This window comes from Alligator sinensis, unplaced genomic scaffold (assembly GCF_000455745.1).
Source record: "Alligator sinensis unplaced genomic scaffold, ASM45574v1 scaffold285_2, whole genome shotgun sequence".
NCBI classification, from domain to species: domain Eukaryota; kingdom Metazoa; phylum Chordata; order Crocodylia; family Alligatoridae; genus Alligator; species Alligator sinensis.
The window spans coordinates 836,258-850,835 of record NW_005842384.1 but is presented as its reverse complement, the minus strand read 5'-3'; the positions used below and the strand labels follow the sequence as shown (position 1 = coordinate 850,835).

At 42.4% G+C, this 14,578-nt stretch overlaps 1 protein-coding gene across 15 annotated transcripts in view; it reads right to left on the bottom strand.

Annotated features, from left to right (window-relative positions):
* The window catches only part of FHOD3 (formin homology 2 domain containing 3), a 681,582-nt gene that overhangs the window by 247,948 nt on the left and 419,056 nt on the right, over positions 1–14,578 (bottom strand). For all 15 annotated transcript variants that reach the window (XM_025210988.1, XM_025210991.1, XM_025210999.1 and 12 more), the window contains one exon: positions 4,282–4,376. In XM_025210988.1, coding sequence (XP_025066773.1) covers positions 4,282–4,376 — 95 coding nt within the window. The remainder of the gene's footprint in view (positions 1–4,281; positions 4,377–14,578) is intronic.

The window sequence follows — 14,578 nt, the reverse complement described above, 5'->3', positions numbered from 1 at the left end:
TCGAAGACGGGAAGAGGTGGGCGATGGATCAGGTCGCCAAACTCCTCTGAACCTTACACAGGGGGCTTCCCTGCCGTGTACCCAGAGTCCCCACGAGATGGATGTGGAGTCCTCTTCGGCTTGGGCGGAAACTGCTCAAGCCTCTTGTACGGCTAACACGCCAATCGTTAGCCGCCACGTGGGAATAATTTAGAACTAGCCAATAGCGGGGAACAAATTTGCATACCGGTGGCGGGAACTCTTTTGCACCGTGCATTCCTCTTGCAACTCGAGCAATGCACTCTGCAAAAGAAGCTGCAGAAAGGCGGGAAACTCATCCCTGCACCGGGGTTCTCCTCTGCAACAGGAAACTCTCCCATGCAATGAAGCTGCAACTTGGCGGGGATAATTCTGGTGCTGAAGCACACACAAAATCATGCCTTTGGGTCATGACAATGGGAAGAAAGTGAAGCTGTGCTACAGTTCTGGGAACTCTTAATACTGTCTTATAGATGAAATCTAAAGTCTGAGGTGAACAGAAACAAATTGTGGATTTATGCAGCAAAGGCACCTTTGTAAAGTTTTCTGCAACAAGTGTTGCCATAGTGCTCTATATGCTTCTTTTATATGTCAATTTATGTAAGGATTTATTTCAGGATTAAAAAACTTCATTACAAGGATTGATGACTGCTTTAGTATATGTACCTTTTAGCCAAATATGGAACACACCAAGCCTCCTGGCCTATACATATGCTCTGGCTGAGGGGGTGTGGGGGGGTGGAACGCTTTAAATTAGAGGAACTCCAAGAGCCACTCTAATTAAAGCGCTCAGGGTGTCTCATGTATCAGCATCCCCACATTTCAAAATGGATGCAGGGGCACTTTATCTAAAGCTTATTTGATGAGCTTTAAAGTGCCCCCACCTCCATTCTGAAGCGTGGTACAGTCATGCTCTAGCAGACTCGGTTAATTGAGTCTGCTCTGATGTGCTATAATTACACCGCGTTGGAGCAGCAGCCGCACTCATGTATAGGTAGCACATGTTTCCAATGTCATCTAATATGCAACTGAACTCTCCTCAGTGATAAACCCCACAGAGCTCTAAAAGGGATCCTACTCCATCTCTAACATGTTTTATGTCCCTTTACAACCAATTTGCACTATGACACAAAACTTACGACAAAAACCAACGATATCATTCTGTCTGTGACAAGGTTATACTGAAACTTCTTCAAAAAGACTAAATAAAATCAATGTTCCTATTAAAGCAACTTTTCCAATCCAGTTGAACCTAGAGTCTGTTTGAGGATTACAGCAACGTTCCTGTTGTCTTCAAAGCTGCTGGGTACATGTACAAGTCTTTAATTTCCGCACAGAGCATGAAATTATACTCAAATAAAGATGGAAGATACTGGGCTGCTGGCACAGAACTGAGAATGTCAAGAACATTTAAACCAACAAGTAGGGGGACTTCCAAAAGGTACAAAGGCCAGATAGGTTACTACATCCATTGTAAAACTATAGGAATTTGTGTCTAATTGGCTATTTGGTTTGGACAGTTTCCTTCTTAGTTACTTAAAATGGTTCTCAAGATTATTAGATTCCAAATCTATTATTTTACATGCTTGTGTAATGATGGGGGATAGACTGCAGGGAAGACATGAGAAAAATAAGATGGGGGAAAAAGGTACAGTTGACAGGAAACACAGGAAAAAGTAGTGTCAGCTTTAGCTATACCTTCTGTTATTTCCTTATACTTGTGCAGGTTACCTAACACTAACTTTTTCTACCTATTGTATTTCCTGTCACCAGTAGCGTTGCTAGTGCTCACAGGCCAGGGTAATTTTAACCTTTATGCCCTGTAACTCTGTTCAAAATTGGTCTAGACAATGGAGTGATAAAAGGCCAGCAGTGTAGGGACCCATCAACACATGCTCCAGTTTCCTTTGCTATGAGAGTTGGCACTGGAATACCACTAGCAATGACAGAAAATACCTAGTGTAAAAACCAAGCGTAGAAAAGCCCCTGCATTACTCAAGATGATGGTAGTGTTAGAATGATAGTGTAGCCTTGATGGGCCAGGAAGTATGCAAGAGGCAAAGATTTTTTACGGTGATGTATTTTATTGGACCAACTGTATCACTGAAATAGAGTTGGACAAGCTTTTGCATGCATGATGAAGAATGTCTTATATTTAAAAGCGTGTCCAACTCTATCCCAATGATGTAGTTGGTCCAATAAAAGATACTACCCTAAGAAATCTTTGTCTTACTCAAAGTGAGTAATGGAGGTAGATTAGGGGTACAAATGAATACGACTGAACAAATAACCGTAATTTAAAAAAATGGAATTTGATAGAAAAGATTTCCAATGATAATAAAGTTCACACATCTCCCCTGAAGGACTTATGGAGTCTTTAAAGGCAAGAAACAGTATGCTCCCGTCACCAATTAATATGCTGTGCTAAATACACTGTATACCTTCTATTTCCTTGGTTTGTTTTGATACCTTTAGTGAATCTTTAGTAATGCTACCAGTCTTACTGTTTGGTGGGATGTTTTTTATAATACTTTCCTGCAGAAAAAGCAGAAGCTTATGGGATTCATTTTTCATGCAAAACCAAATCCACATTCAAGTACATAAAGCAGCTGTCACATCACACATTCTGCTAGTGAACTTGTCATACCTTCTATTAACTTTTGGCACAGACACAGTGTCTTAGACTTCTTCCAAGGCAGTCAAATAATAATGAAAAAAAAAAGTATCTTTGATGCTACCTGAAACCAAGCTCTTCAATGCACATTGTCTGCATTTTTCTAGGAACAGGCACTGAGCCAGGGTATGGAGATAATTATTTTGTCTGACTCCAGGGAGAGGAAGAGAATCTTAAAGGCAGGCTCATTATAGCAAAGAAAATCTAGACAGTTCATTTAATCCAGAAGGTAACAAGATTTCTCTTTCCCCATTGCAGTATCTTCTGGTTTTTTCCTGCCTGCATTCCATAGGACACCAGGATCCGAACCTTGCACATACTCTGGCATCATCTCTGTAGCTGTGACTAATATTAATACTTCAAGGAACTAAGAGGCTATGTAACATATCCAGCAAATTGGGGGAAAATATACAGGGAACAAAGAGTTCCTTCCTGATCTTCCACCCAACCATAAACTGTTGTTATACCTTGGCTTCATGAAGCCTTATATTTGACAGTCCTACCTAGTATCTTTTTTTTTCCATAAGTACTGATATTATTTGCCATCCCAAAGTGATTCAGTCCTGATAAAAATCCAGGCAGTTTTTCCCCTTGATAATTTTGCTAGTGCTTTACAGGGCTCAAAAGGCTACTAGGACTCAAGGTGTATGCGTGTTCACATGCATAGGTGTTTGCATCTGTGTTACAGAGTTATTCCAAAGGAATTTTTTTCCTGTAGGCTCACCATCTAAAGAAAATTCCTGGAAACTTCCCATCATTGCCAATCTGGTTCACAGCTCCAGCAGCAATAGGAACTTCCAGATCCCCTATAGACATGGGAAGTTGACTCCAGTAGGCTTTGCATTATCCTTACCTGAAACACTTTACATCACATCTACAGTCCTTTCTCCAGACATGGGGTCTGATTCTACTTCTAGTTAGGACAGTGCCAAAACTTTTATGAATCTGACCATGATCAAAATTAGGGAGGCAGACATATAAATGTCTGAGCATTTTTTTTTAGCTATGCAGTTGCAGGAAAGATACCTGCATTTTCCAGTCTGCTTCAGCTTAGTCTAGGGATGCCTTCACTTGGAGTCCTTATTTTAGGATTGCATGTTTTTGTAAAAATTATGCTGTAGTTCAACTAGAAGTTTTTCGGCTAAACACAGCTGGCTGTACAAAGGAATTACTGGGTGAAATCATTGGCTTGAATTATAAAGGAGATCATCTTAAATGACCAAGGAAGTTCCTTCTTGCATAAATATTTACAAATCTATTAAACCTGGATGCTGAGCAAGACCCATAAAAGATAAAATGAAAGTACCAAATATAGCAGAAAGGACAATATTTCAAATGCTGATTAATTACTTTGCTTCACAAATGTTGTCAAGGTCTGAATTCTTGACACAGTTCTTTTTCCTAAATTCCTTTTGTTCTTTAAAAAGAAATTATATGCATTTATCCTAAGCAAATACTAAGGTGCAACTCACTTAACTAGAGAACCCATCCTACCACCAAATTTAACAGTTAATGCACAAGCATTGAAATAAAATATATTTATAATATATTGAAAAATGTATAAACAAGATACCTTGAGAGCTTCTTACCTTTGAACCAATGAGAGTGTAGAGCCATTGGATGGTTTCATTATGATTTATCACTCCATTCATCCCATCTACATACAGCATAATTTGACCCAAAGCTATAATAAAGAAGAGACACAAAAAATACAATAAGACCCAGTGAATATTTATTAATATCCCAATGCTCTGTTGTAATTCATTATACTGTTTCTGTAGGTCACAAGTGTGCATGGAGCTTTATTGGCAAAAGACAGAGAACAGATAATGCTGAGGTTAAACTGAAGTAGCTCTACAAACTTTGTTTGGAGTCACTGTAGTTTTGTGTTGATATGAGCAGTTCCATTACCTTAAGTGGGCAACTCCTTGCCAATATGAGTCAATGGCGCATTCATGGCTGCAACTGTTAAGAAATGTATTGAAAGTTATAGGTTTGGAATCCATGTAGGTGGATTAAGAGATTTTGTGATTTAGGATGACCATTGTGTTTGCCAGAAGAATGTTACCATTTCACAGTGGCATTTTATGAATTACCAAATGTTGAGTTCCAGTGAAGAAACACAAGATAACAAGACAAATGATCATAAGGTATTTCTTGTTTATCTTATCTATTTATGATAATTTTCCATAATATTGGGTTAAATACTGTACTACACTGTGCTGTGCAAAATTAATAAAGTCCAGCTAATGTGATTTTGTTATAGTAAATAGCTGGTAAATATTTGTTGAGAATAAAGAAAGTCAGATATTTTTCATACAGACTATAAAGTGCTACACTTAGTAAAAAGTGGATTAGCAAAACTCAGTTATCTTCTCCAAAATGTTTCCTGCTTATTTTCTCACTATGGAACAGAAGAGTCCTACAGGCTTGGTTGAAACAGAACAATTTAAAGCAACTGTAGCAGGGAGCCACAGAGCTGTTACTTGAAAGGAGAAGCAGCATAAGGGAAGGGACAGGGCTTGAAAGGCATATAAAAAAGGGCCTGAGAAAGAGTGGTCAGTCTGGCTTGGCAGGCAGCAGGGAGAAAAATTCCTGAGCAGAATGCCTACATGAAAAAGACTGCCTGGCACTTGAACTTCCCTCTGGACCACAAGTGAGAGGCTTTCAGCTTGCAAGGAGTAAGACCCAGTGTTGGAGTATAGCCAGTGGGCTTATGTTTTTGTTTAAGCTTTACACCAGGGAACAGGATGTGGCTATAAAGGGTGATAAGAATCCACGGAGGGGCATCTGAGGGGCGCACTGTGGTTTATACCAAGTGCACCTTGGTGCCAGAGGGACATATGTGGTTTTAGAGTCCTGCCAGGGGCTGGGTCTCAAGACCAGGCACGCAGAAAGCAGAGAAGGACAAAGCCTGCAGGGCCAGGGGCCCACAGCCCAAAGGGGGCAAGATTAGGGCCAGGGGCTACAGCTTGAGAGAGATGAGACCGGGACCAGGGGCCCACAGCCCAAGAGGGAGCAAAAGTCTGGAAGTCAAGTCTCGCAGAGTGGACTTAGGCTGAGAGGGGTCCAGCCAGATAAAAGGGGCTGAAACCAGGAAGGCAGAAGACCCAACAAGGGTATGGAGGTAAGGGGAGGCCTGAAGTCATAACTGGTATAACTGGTAACATCTGCAAGGCATGGGCATAACTGTACGGGTGGAAAGAGTCCACAAATAGCTCTTAAGGCAACAGGTGCCTTGGGGATGGGCCAGGAGGACCAGCCTAATGTTTGAGGGGCAGAATTGGGGCCGGCAGGGTCCAAGAGAGATGTTCTGGCCAATGGACAGATGAGGGCTCCTTCTGGGACTCTAGGACAGCCTTCCTTTTTCCAAATTAACTAATTACATCAAGGCATGGCAGGAGAGAGAAATGGGAAGGTACCCATACCCACAGAGCCAGAGTGGGGCAGGAGCTATGTGGCCACCAGAGGACATCATGACTGCCCTGGGGCCCAAACCTGCCACTGTAATATATTCAGTGTAATCTATAGTTAAGAAAACTCGAAAGCTATTAGGGGTGTAGGTTGTAGTGGTGTTGGTCTAAGGACACAGACAGACAAGGTTCTTTGGGTAAATCTGATATCTTTTATTAGACCAACTTAAATAGTTGGAAAACAATTATTAAGCAAGCTTTCGGGTTCAAAAACCCTTTGTCAGGCTAAGGAAGTTTCAGTAGTTGGTGTGTGAAACTGCTGAAACTTCCTTAGCCTGACGAAGGGTTTTTGAACCTGAAAGCTTGCTTAATAATTGTTTTCCAACTATTTAAGTTGGTCTAATAAAAGATATCAGAGTCACCCAAAGAACCTTGAAAGCTATTAGAACACATTTGCAAATAAGTGTGGATAAAATTATTATATTATGCATAGGATCGTGGAATCATAGGAAAGTAGAGATAGAAGGGACCTCACAAGGTCAAGTAGTCCAGCCCCCTGCTCAATACACGATCATCCCCAATTGAACCATTCCAGCCAAGTCTTTCTAACCAATTTTGAAAGTTTTCAAGCATGGAGATTCTGCAGCTTTTCTAGTTAGCTTGTTCCAATGCCTGACCAGTCTCACAGTGAAAGAGTTCCTTTTAATCTCCAGCCTAAATTTCCCCTGCTAAATCTTGAGGCTGTTGCTCCTAGTCCTGTCTTCTACAGCCTCAGAGAAAAGCTCATTTCCATCCTCCCTGTAATTACCTTTTAGGAATTTGAAGACTTATCAAATCCCCCCTCATTCTTCTTTTCTCCACGCTAAACAATGCTATCTCTTTCAGCCTTTCCTCATAAGTCTTGCCTCTCAGGCCCCTAATAATTTGTGCTGTGCTACACTGGACTCTTTCCAAACTGTGCACATCTTTATTGATATGTGAGGCCTAAAACTAGACACAGTACTTCGGTTGAGGCCTCATCAATGCTGAATAGAGAGGAAGAATTAATTCCCTTGATTTGCAAGAAACATTCCTGTTAATACAACTCAGGATGTTGCTGGCTTTTTTGGGCAACAAGAGTACACTGTTGGCTTACATTTAGTTTGTAGTCTACTGTAACCCTCCTTAACTTGCTAATGGGGATGTTGTGGGAGAATATCAAAAGCCTTGCTAAAGTCAACATATTTCACATCCATTGCTCTTCCCTCGTCCTCAGATCCTGTCATTTTATCATAGAAGGAAATCAGGTTGGTCAGGCAAGACTTGCTCTTGGTAAATCCATGTTGGCTGTTTCTGATCACCTTATTCTTCCCTAGGTGCCTAATAATGGAGGTGCTTCATAATGGATTCCTTAAGGATCTGCTCTATGATCTTTCTTGGTAAGAAATCAGACTGAATGGACTACAGTTCCTTGGAACCTTCTTCTTCCCCTTCTGAAAGACAGGCACTAATATTTGCTTTTCCCAGTCATTTGGGACCTCACCCAATCTCCAGAAGTTCTCAAAAAGAATGGCCAATGGCTCCAAAACTAACTCAGCCAATTCCTTCAGTACCTGTGAGTGCATCCCATCTGACCCAGCTGACTTGAAAGCATCTGGCTTCACTAGGTAATCCCTAACCTATTTTGCCATTACTCTAGACTATTTGTCTCCTTCCCTATTGTTGCTGCCAACTGTACTTAACAGCTGGTAGCTCCCCCTATTTGTGAAAACTGAAGTAAAAGGACATTAAATTCTCTCAGCATTGTCTGCAACTAGATTGCCTTCTCCATTCCGTAAGGGATCTATGGAATCCCAGGTCTTCCTCTTCCTCTTGACCTACTTGTAGAATCCCTTTTATTGTATTTTTATGTCCCTTACCAGCTGCATCTCTGGCCTTAAATGATCCTGTAGTTTAAAATAGTGTTCTACTGACCATTCTATTTGAAGAGAGATGCCCATGGGGAAACAACAGGAGTCAGGCACTTAACTGCATTGGAACTGAGAGTTAGGTTTCTAACTGCCATTACCTATAATAAATCTCCTATATGGTCTATTGCAAATGCTGTAACTGACCATAAAGCATCTATATGTTAAAACTCAAATTCTCTCAGAAGGTGAGTGATAGATACGTCCAGTAAATGAAACAAGATTAAAATTACACAGAATGGATAACAGGCTCCTTTTCAACATTTGCTGATGGGTATTAGAGAGAGGGGAGAACACAGTTATCCAGCAGTAATCAGAGAACGGTCTTAATTCTTGTTTTCGCTTCTTTTTGGTATAAAAAGATTTCGCCTTTGATCAGCATGAGATCAAACCCATGATAAGGTCACCAAATCATTCCTTTCTAGTGAATTCCTTGGTTGGGGTGAAGGGATTTAATTTGAATCTGAAACAAATGCAAAACAAATTTGATTCTTGGCACATGCTTTCCAAATTAATAAGAAAAAAAAAATCAAAGACAGCAAGGAGTCTGATTTTAAAACAAAAGCATACACACATAATAAGAGAACTTTTCTGCTTATGCTCAAAACTGATTGGGTGTCTAGGTGAAATCTGTGCTACAATACTTAGCAGATTTTAAAATATGAGCGTACATAAAAACACTGGTTTAGGGCACATTAACAAGTCCCACAAAAAGCCGCAACAAGATTCAAGAGATTCCTGACAATTTTCATATGCTACCGCAAAACTTTTTTTCTTCTTCTTTTGTTATCGGATGCTGCCCCAAGGATCTGATGGTATCTGTTTCTGCTATAAGAAATTTCTTTGGGAACTTGGTGGAAAATTACAAACACATGAAAGAAAAGCTACTAGACCTTCTGTTGCTGTTTAACCAACCCACAATTGCAGACTAAAGTTTTACAGGATATAAAGAATATTATACACAATCTTGCTGAGCACTTTAGGTAAATGGTATGCTTTCAGTGGTGCCACACTGCATAGAAGTTGTGATTGCAAAGATTATCTGTCACACATCAAATTATCAGTTGCTACCAGGCCTTAAAATGAAGCTCCATACTGTAATTGTTGAAGGGCATGTTATTTCCTGACTACAGGGAAGTCACAGGAACAAAGGCAAGAAATTAGGATGGGGGTGGGGGGAATCTTTCTTGAGGATGAAAAGATACTAAAAAGAGGCAGCATCTGTATTGCTTCAACTGGACTTTTGGATTGGTATACACAGCTGCTGCCTTAAAAAAAAAAGTTTAAAAAATACCTGCATGTTAAATCCCAGTTAGAAAATACCTGAAAACTGATATAAATAAGTAAATAAATAAATAATTGAAATAACAATGCTTCCTCCGGACTGTACTGCATCAGTTCCCAAAGAACACTATCGCTAGGAACAGAAATTATACATAAACTAGTATAAGTGATCAGAAACCAGTTCAAATTTGTAACACAACAGAAGTTCAGTGCACATAAACCACTATCAAAATGGCCAAAACTGGTATAAGGTAAACCTAGATGGATGTAGTATCAGACTGATTTAGGTTAAATCAGTTTATTGAACTTCTGTCCCAGACCCCCTCCAGATTCATGTCAACTCGCAGTTCCCCAGAATTCCAGGATGCTTTACACCTCCCCCAGAAGCCGCCCCCTTCCTCCCCAACCTAGGATGGCTCACGCTGTCTGCTCCAACCCAACAGAGCAGGGAGACATACTCTAGTGCCCCCTGGCTTCTGGCCTGATCCACCGCAGACATGTGGCTGCATTCCCAGAATCAAAAGTAAATTCATTTGCTTATTGGTTCAATCTATGCAGCTTAGATTAATGTGCAAAGATTGAACCAATTCAGCATTGTGTTTTTTGACTGTCTTTACTTAGCCTATAAGCTAAAGCCTGCCCATATGGCATAGTGGTGTTGAGGAATAAGTGGGAATACCTGAAAAGAACAGAGTGGAGAAGGCCAAAGGAAGAACACAGTACCTTAGGGAAGCAGTTAATGGATCTGCTGTTAACTGGATCTGCTGGTAAAGCCAATTCACTTTTCTAGTAACACCTGTTGACAGCAAGAGCTACTAACCAGCAACATTCCCTCTGGGAATAATTTCCCTACCACGAATTGAGAAAACATCTTTTTAGTATCTTAGCTAGCTAGCTAGCTCCCTCAAAGCTGATCTGAGTATTTGGATTATGGCATGTAGAAATACATGCATTGGGGCAGAGTTTCACTTTATAGAGACCAACTTACTTGGGAGGGACTGTTATGTCAATGGGGTTACTTTGGGGCTGAATTTGGTTCAACACATATAAACTCTCACTTTGTACATGCCTCTAACCCGGGTGCTATTCTATTAGAAAAGCTTCAAGCTCTTTAATCCAATCTGTGGATTAACTAGAATTCTCCTTTGGAAGTATATCAACATTTCACGTTAAGAAAACCTGTTATTGTGCCATAAAGGGTGAAGAGAGGGGGGTTTAAAAACAGGGGCAGACTTAATTTGGTTTTTTTTTTTGCTTTTGCTAGTTTAAGTCAAATCCTTAATCTTATTTGAACACAGTCAATGAATTTACCCATTGCTCTTACTTTTGAATGGAATATTGTTGGATTTCTTAGGCAAGGCTTAAGATGGGAAAAGATGGATCGGCTAGGATTTTCACAGATTTCTAAAATACCACAGGTTTATGCAAATGTCTGAAAAAGCCTACCAATATTGGCACCGAGATGTTTTGGACTACATGCAAGTAGGGTTAACTTGACCAATGAAGAAACAGCTAGCACAGAATCCTTACCAGGTTTTACTGAAGTTTATTTTAGTAAAAGCCATCTAATTTCCCACCGACAGTTACAAGCTTTTCAAAGCTGTTTCCTGCCCATAGCATTCAACTGTGTTAGGCTTCTCTGACCTGCAGCCACATCTATCTACTCCAAATTTGCACCAGAGTAAATTATGCAGTGGAACAGCAGCACTGGGGGTTAGCACAATGCTATTTTATTCCTACTTCCTCAGAGTCAAAACACCATTTATCAGACTAATACATCTTCTGACTATGTTTATTTAAAAAACAAACAAACGGCTGATGGGCAAATTCAGATCTTAACTAAGCAGGCTCTACCCCAATAGAAGTTTCCAGAACAAATTCATTCTCACACACACACACACACACGCACGCACGCACGCACGCACGCATGCACACAGAGGCAAAGACAGAGACAGAGAGATAGACAGGCACCTACAGCCACAGACATCTCCCCTGCCTCCACAGGCCACCCCCCTCTTCCACTCATGATCAGTCTAAGGCAGCTCCCTGCCCCTCCCCACGAGCTGCCTGCTACTCTGTCTAGCTCCCTGCCTCAGCTCCTATTAGACTTACCTGCAGAGAGCTCTGGCCCAGGTGTATCCATGCAGTTGCACAGATGTGTAGGGCCAGGTGGATCCAGGAGCACTGTGCCATGCCTCTGCAGGCAGGCGGCAGTGGTGGGAGAGGTGACTATGGGGGGTGGGGGCTAAGATGAATTTTGGGGTGGCCATAGCCCCCTAAACCCCAGCCTCCCTACCAGCACTGCCCACCTGCAGAAGCACAGCCAGCACAGCACTCCTGGCCCAGCCTGGCCCTGGCCCCAGCCCTACACCCCTCAGCCCCAATGGTGGAGGGGTCCTGCTCCCAGATCACAGGGAAGCAAATGCAAAAGCCACAGTTTTAAACTTGGTGCCATTTTTGTCTCTGTGCTGGGAGTCAAAAACAGAGCCAAGTTTAAAACCATGGCTTTTGCTTCCCTGTGATCCCTTGCCTGAATTGGTAGTGGCCCCTGGGCCTGGATCAAGCTGGTCTGTCCATTAATCCATCTATGCCAAAAAGAAAGACCCACTGTTTCTGGTCTGGCTGGGTTGGGGATGGATGTAAAGGAGCCAGAGCCAGAGATAAGGGAGGAGAGGCATCTGAGGGAACGGAGAAGGAGGTGAGGATGAGCGGGGTGGAGGGAGCAGGCACAGGCATGGGCGGCAAGTTGTGGGAGGGGCTGTAGGGTATGGTATAGACTCTCCCCACACCCTATAGTCTCTGCTGTGCTACTCCCAGCCATGCGCTCCCTCCCCCATCAAATGAGGCAGGGCCTCAGTTCTGGCTTTGACCGCAAGTCCAGGGCTAAAGCAAGAGCTGAGCTTGTGCCTGTTCCAGGCCAGTACTCAAATCCAAGACGAGCCCCTACATGCTGACAGATGGAAAGAAAACCTTATCTTGGATTCAAGTAAATATGGCATGTCAAATACACAGGGATACTGAAAAGAGGATATAATCCAGTATGGAAAGCAAGGTCCTTGATGGCAGTCGATGGCAACAGCAATTAGTGGTAAGGGTAAAGGGAAGTGGGGAAGAGAGAACAGCCCTCAGCACAGAGCAGGGAGGGCTTAGGTGGCAGTAGGTAGCTTGGGAGGAAGAAGGGTGAAAGAGGTTGCTGGCCCAAATCTTACTAGTTATGTCTCTGGTGGCAATCCACCTTTGGAAAGAGCTGTGCTAATTAGACCTGCCACTGCACTGCCACAGGCATCCAACACCCACCAACCCTACTTAGTCCAGCTCTGACCAGTATGTGGCCAGGGCAGATTCCTGGGTGCCCAGTGTCTGTGATGAATGCTGATAGTGGGGAGATGAGGTCCCTGTGCAGTGTGTGTCCCTGGCTCCCAAGTGTGCAGCTGGGCTGGAGTTAGACTGGATCCCAGTGCAGGGAATTGGTGCTCAAGCCTCACACCTGCTAGTGTCACGTTCTCTCAAGGCTGGACTGTTTGGAGAGAACAGCAGAGCTGTGGGATATGTAAAACTACAATGCAGAGGGAGTGAGGTGAGGCTCTTTGCTAGCTTAACTACAAAGGCTGACAAATTTGCTGCTGATCCTAGCACATGCTTTCCCTCATTTCACAGGGTCCCTTGCATTCATTGGTGTGGGGTTCATAGACCAAATAGCAGGTACTTGTCAAAACACCAGGAGGAGGAAGCGGTTAGCTTGTGTTGTGCTTGATCAGGGAACCATGCCAAAACTTAAGGCATCATTTAATCCCTAATGGTCAAAAGAATATGATTTTGTTACAAAAAGTAGGAAAGGAGAGCACCATGCATGCTGAAGCCTCTGTAGATGTGATATAGATGTCAGCAATCAAGGAAAACAATATATGAGTCAACATATCTCATCTGAAAAGCAGAAGCTGAACTGCCATAGTGCAGGTACATCATCAAACATAAATACTTTCTTTAAATCTAGCAAGTCCACTCATGATGATAATGTGACTGTTGTTGAACTTTGAAAAGTGTATCATGCTGTTAGGCATCACCAGTCTTACACAACCATTGACTGTAGTGTAAAAGTTAATAAAACAATTTACCATGACTTGGCTGTGCCTATAGATTTGACTTGCAGGAAAACTAGGGCAAAAGCATTGAGCAAAAATATTTCAGCACAGTATTCAGTTAAGAGACACTAAGAATATATTGAGTCCAATGATCTGGATTTCTCTTTGGCAACTTATACTTCAAACAGGGAGGTAACTAATAGGGCTGTGCAAAGCTTTGGATCATGATTCAGATTCGGAGAGGATTCGGATGCTGAATCTATAATCCAAATCAAATCACTGGAAGCTTTAGGCTTTCTGAATAAATTCAGAAAAGATTCAGCGATTCAGCCATTGGGTATAATGGGAAATCAATGAAATATCTATAACTTTGTTGTCTTTTGGCTGATTCAGATGAAATTTGCAGGGATGGTAGCCTCTATTGAGAGCATGACATGTACCAAGTTGATGTGGGCAAAGCTACTGTGTTACCAATCAGTCATGATTTGCTCAGGGACCAGCTCAATACACAATAGCTAACAAGGATAACAAGTTAATGAGCAAGGATTAACACCTACAAAACCACAAACTAAGGAGAGGAAAGAATCAATACAGAGCCAGGAACTGCTTCTGCCCCAAGACAGTGACAGTCAGTTGCACAAGCACCCATGTCACAAGTTTTGCCTCTCAGCAGCTAGGGGTGCAGGGCCCCAGAACCCCCCGGCATCTATCTCCTTGACAGCTGGCAGGCTCTGAGGCTGCTGCAGGGTCTAGCAGCTAGGTCTGCAGTAGTTTCCCCTCCCCTCTGTGCCCCAATACAGACACAGTTGCACAAGCACCCTTGTCACGAGTTTTGCCTGTCGGCAGCTAGAGTTGCAGGGCCCCAGAACCCAGAAGCCCCTACACCTAACTCCTTGATAGTTGGCAGGCTTCATGGCCTCATCAGGGGCTACCAGGCCAGCAGCTTTCACCCTGCTGTGCCTTAACACACAATGCAGGGGTTTAGGTTGTAGCCGTGTTGGTCTAAGGATATAGGCAGACAAGGTTCCTTGGGTGAATTTGATATCTTTTATTAGACCAACCCAAATGGTTGGAGAATAGTTATTAAGCAAGCTTTTGGGTTCAAAAACCCTTCGTCAGGCTCAGGAAGCTGCAGCAGTTGGTGTGTGCTCTTCCTGGATG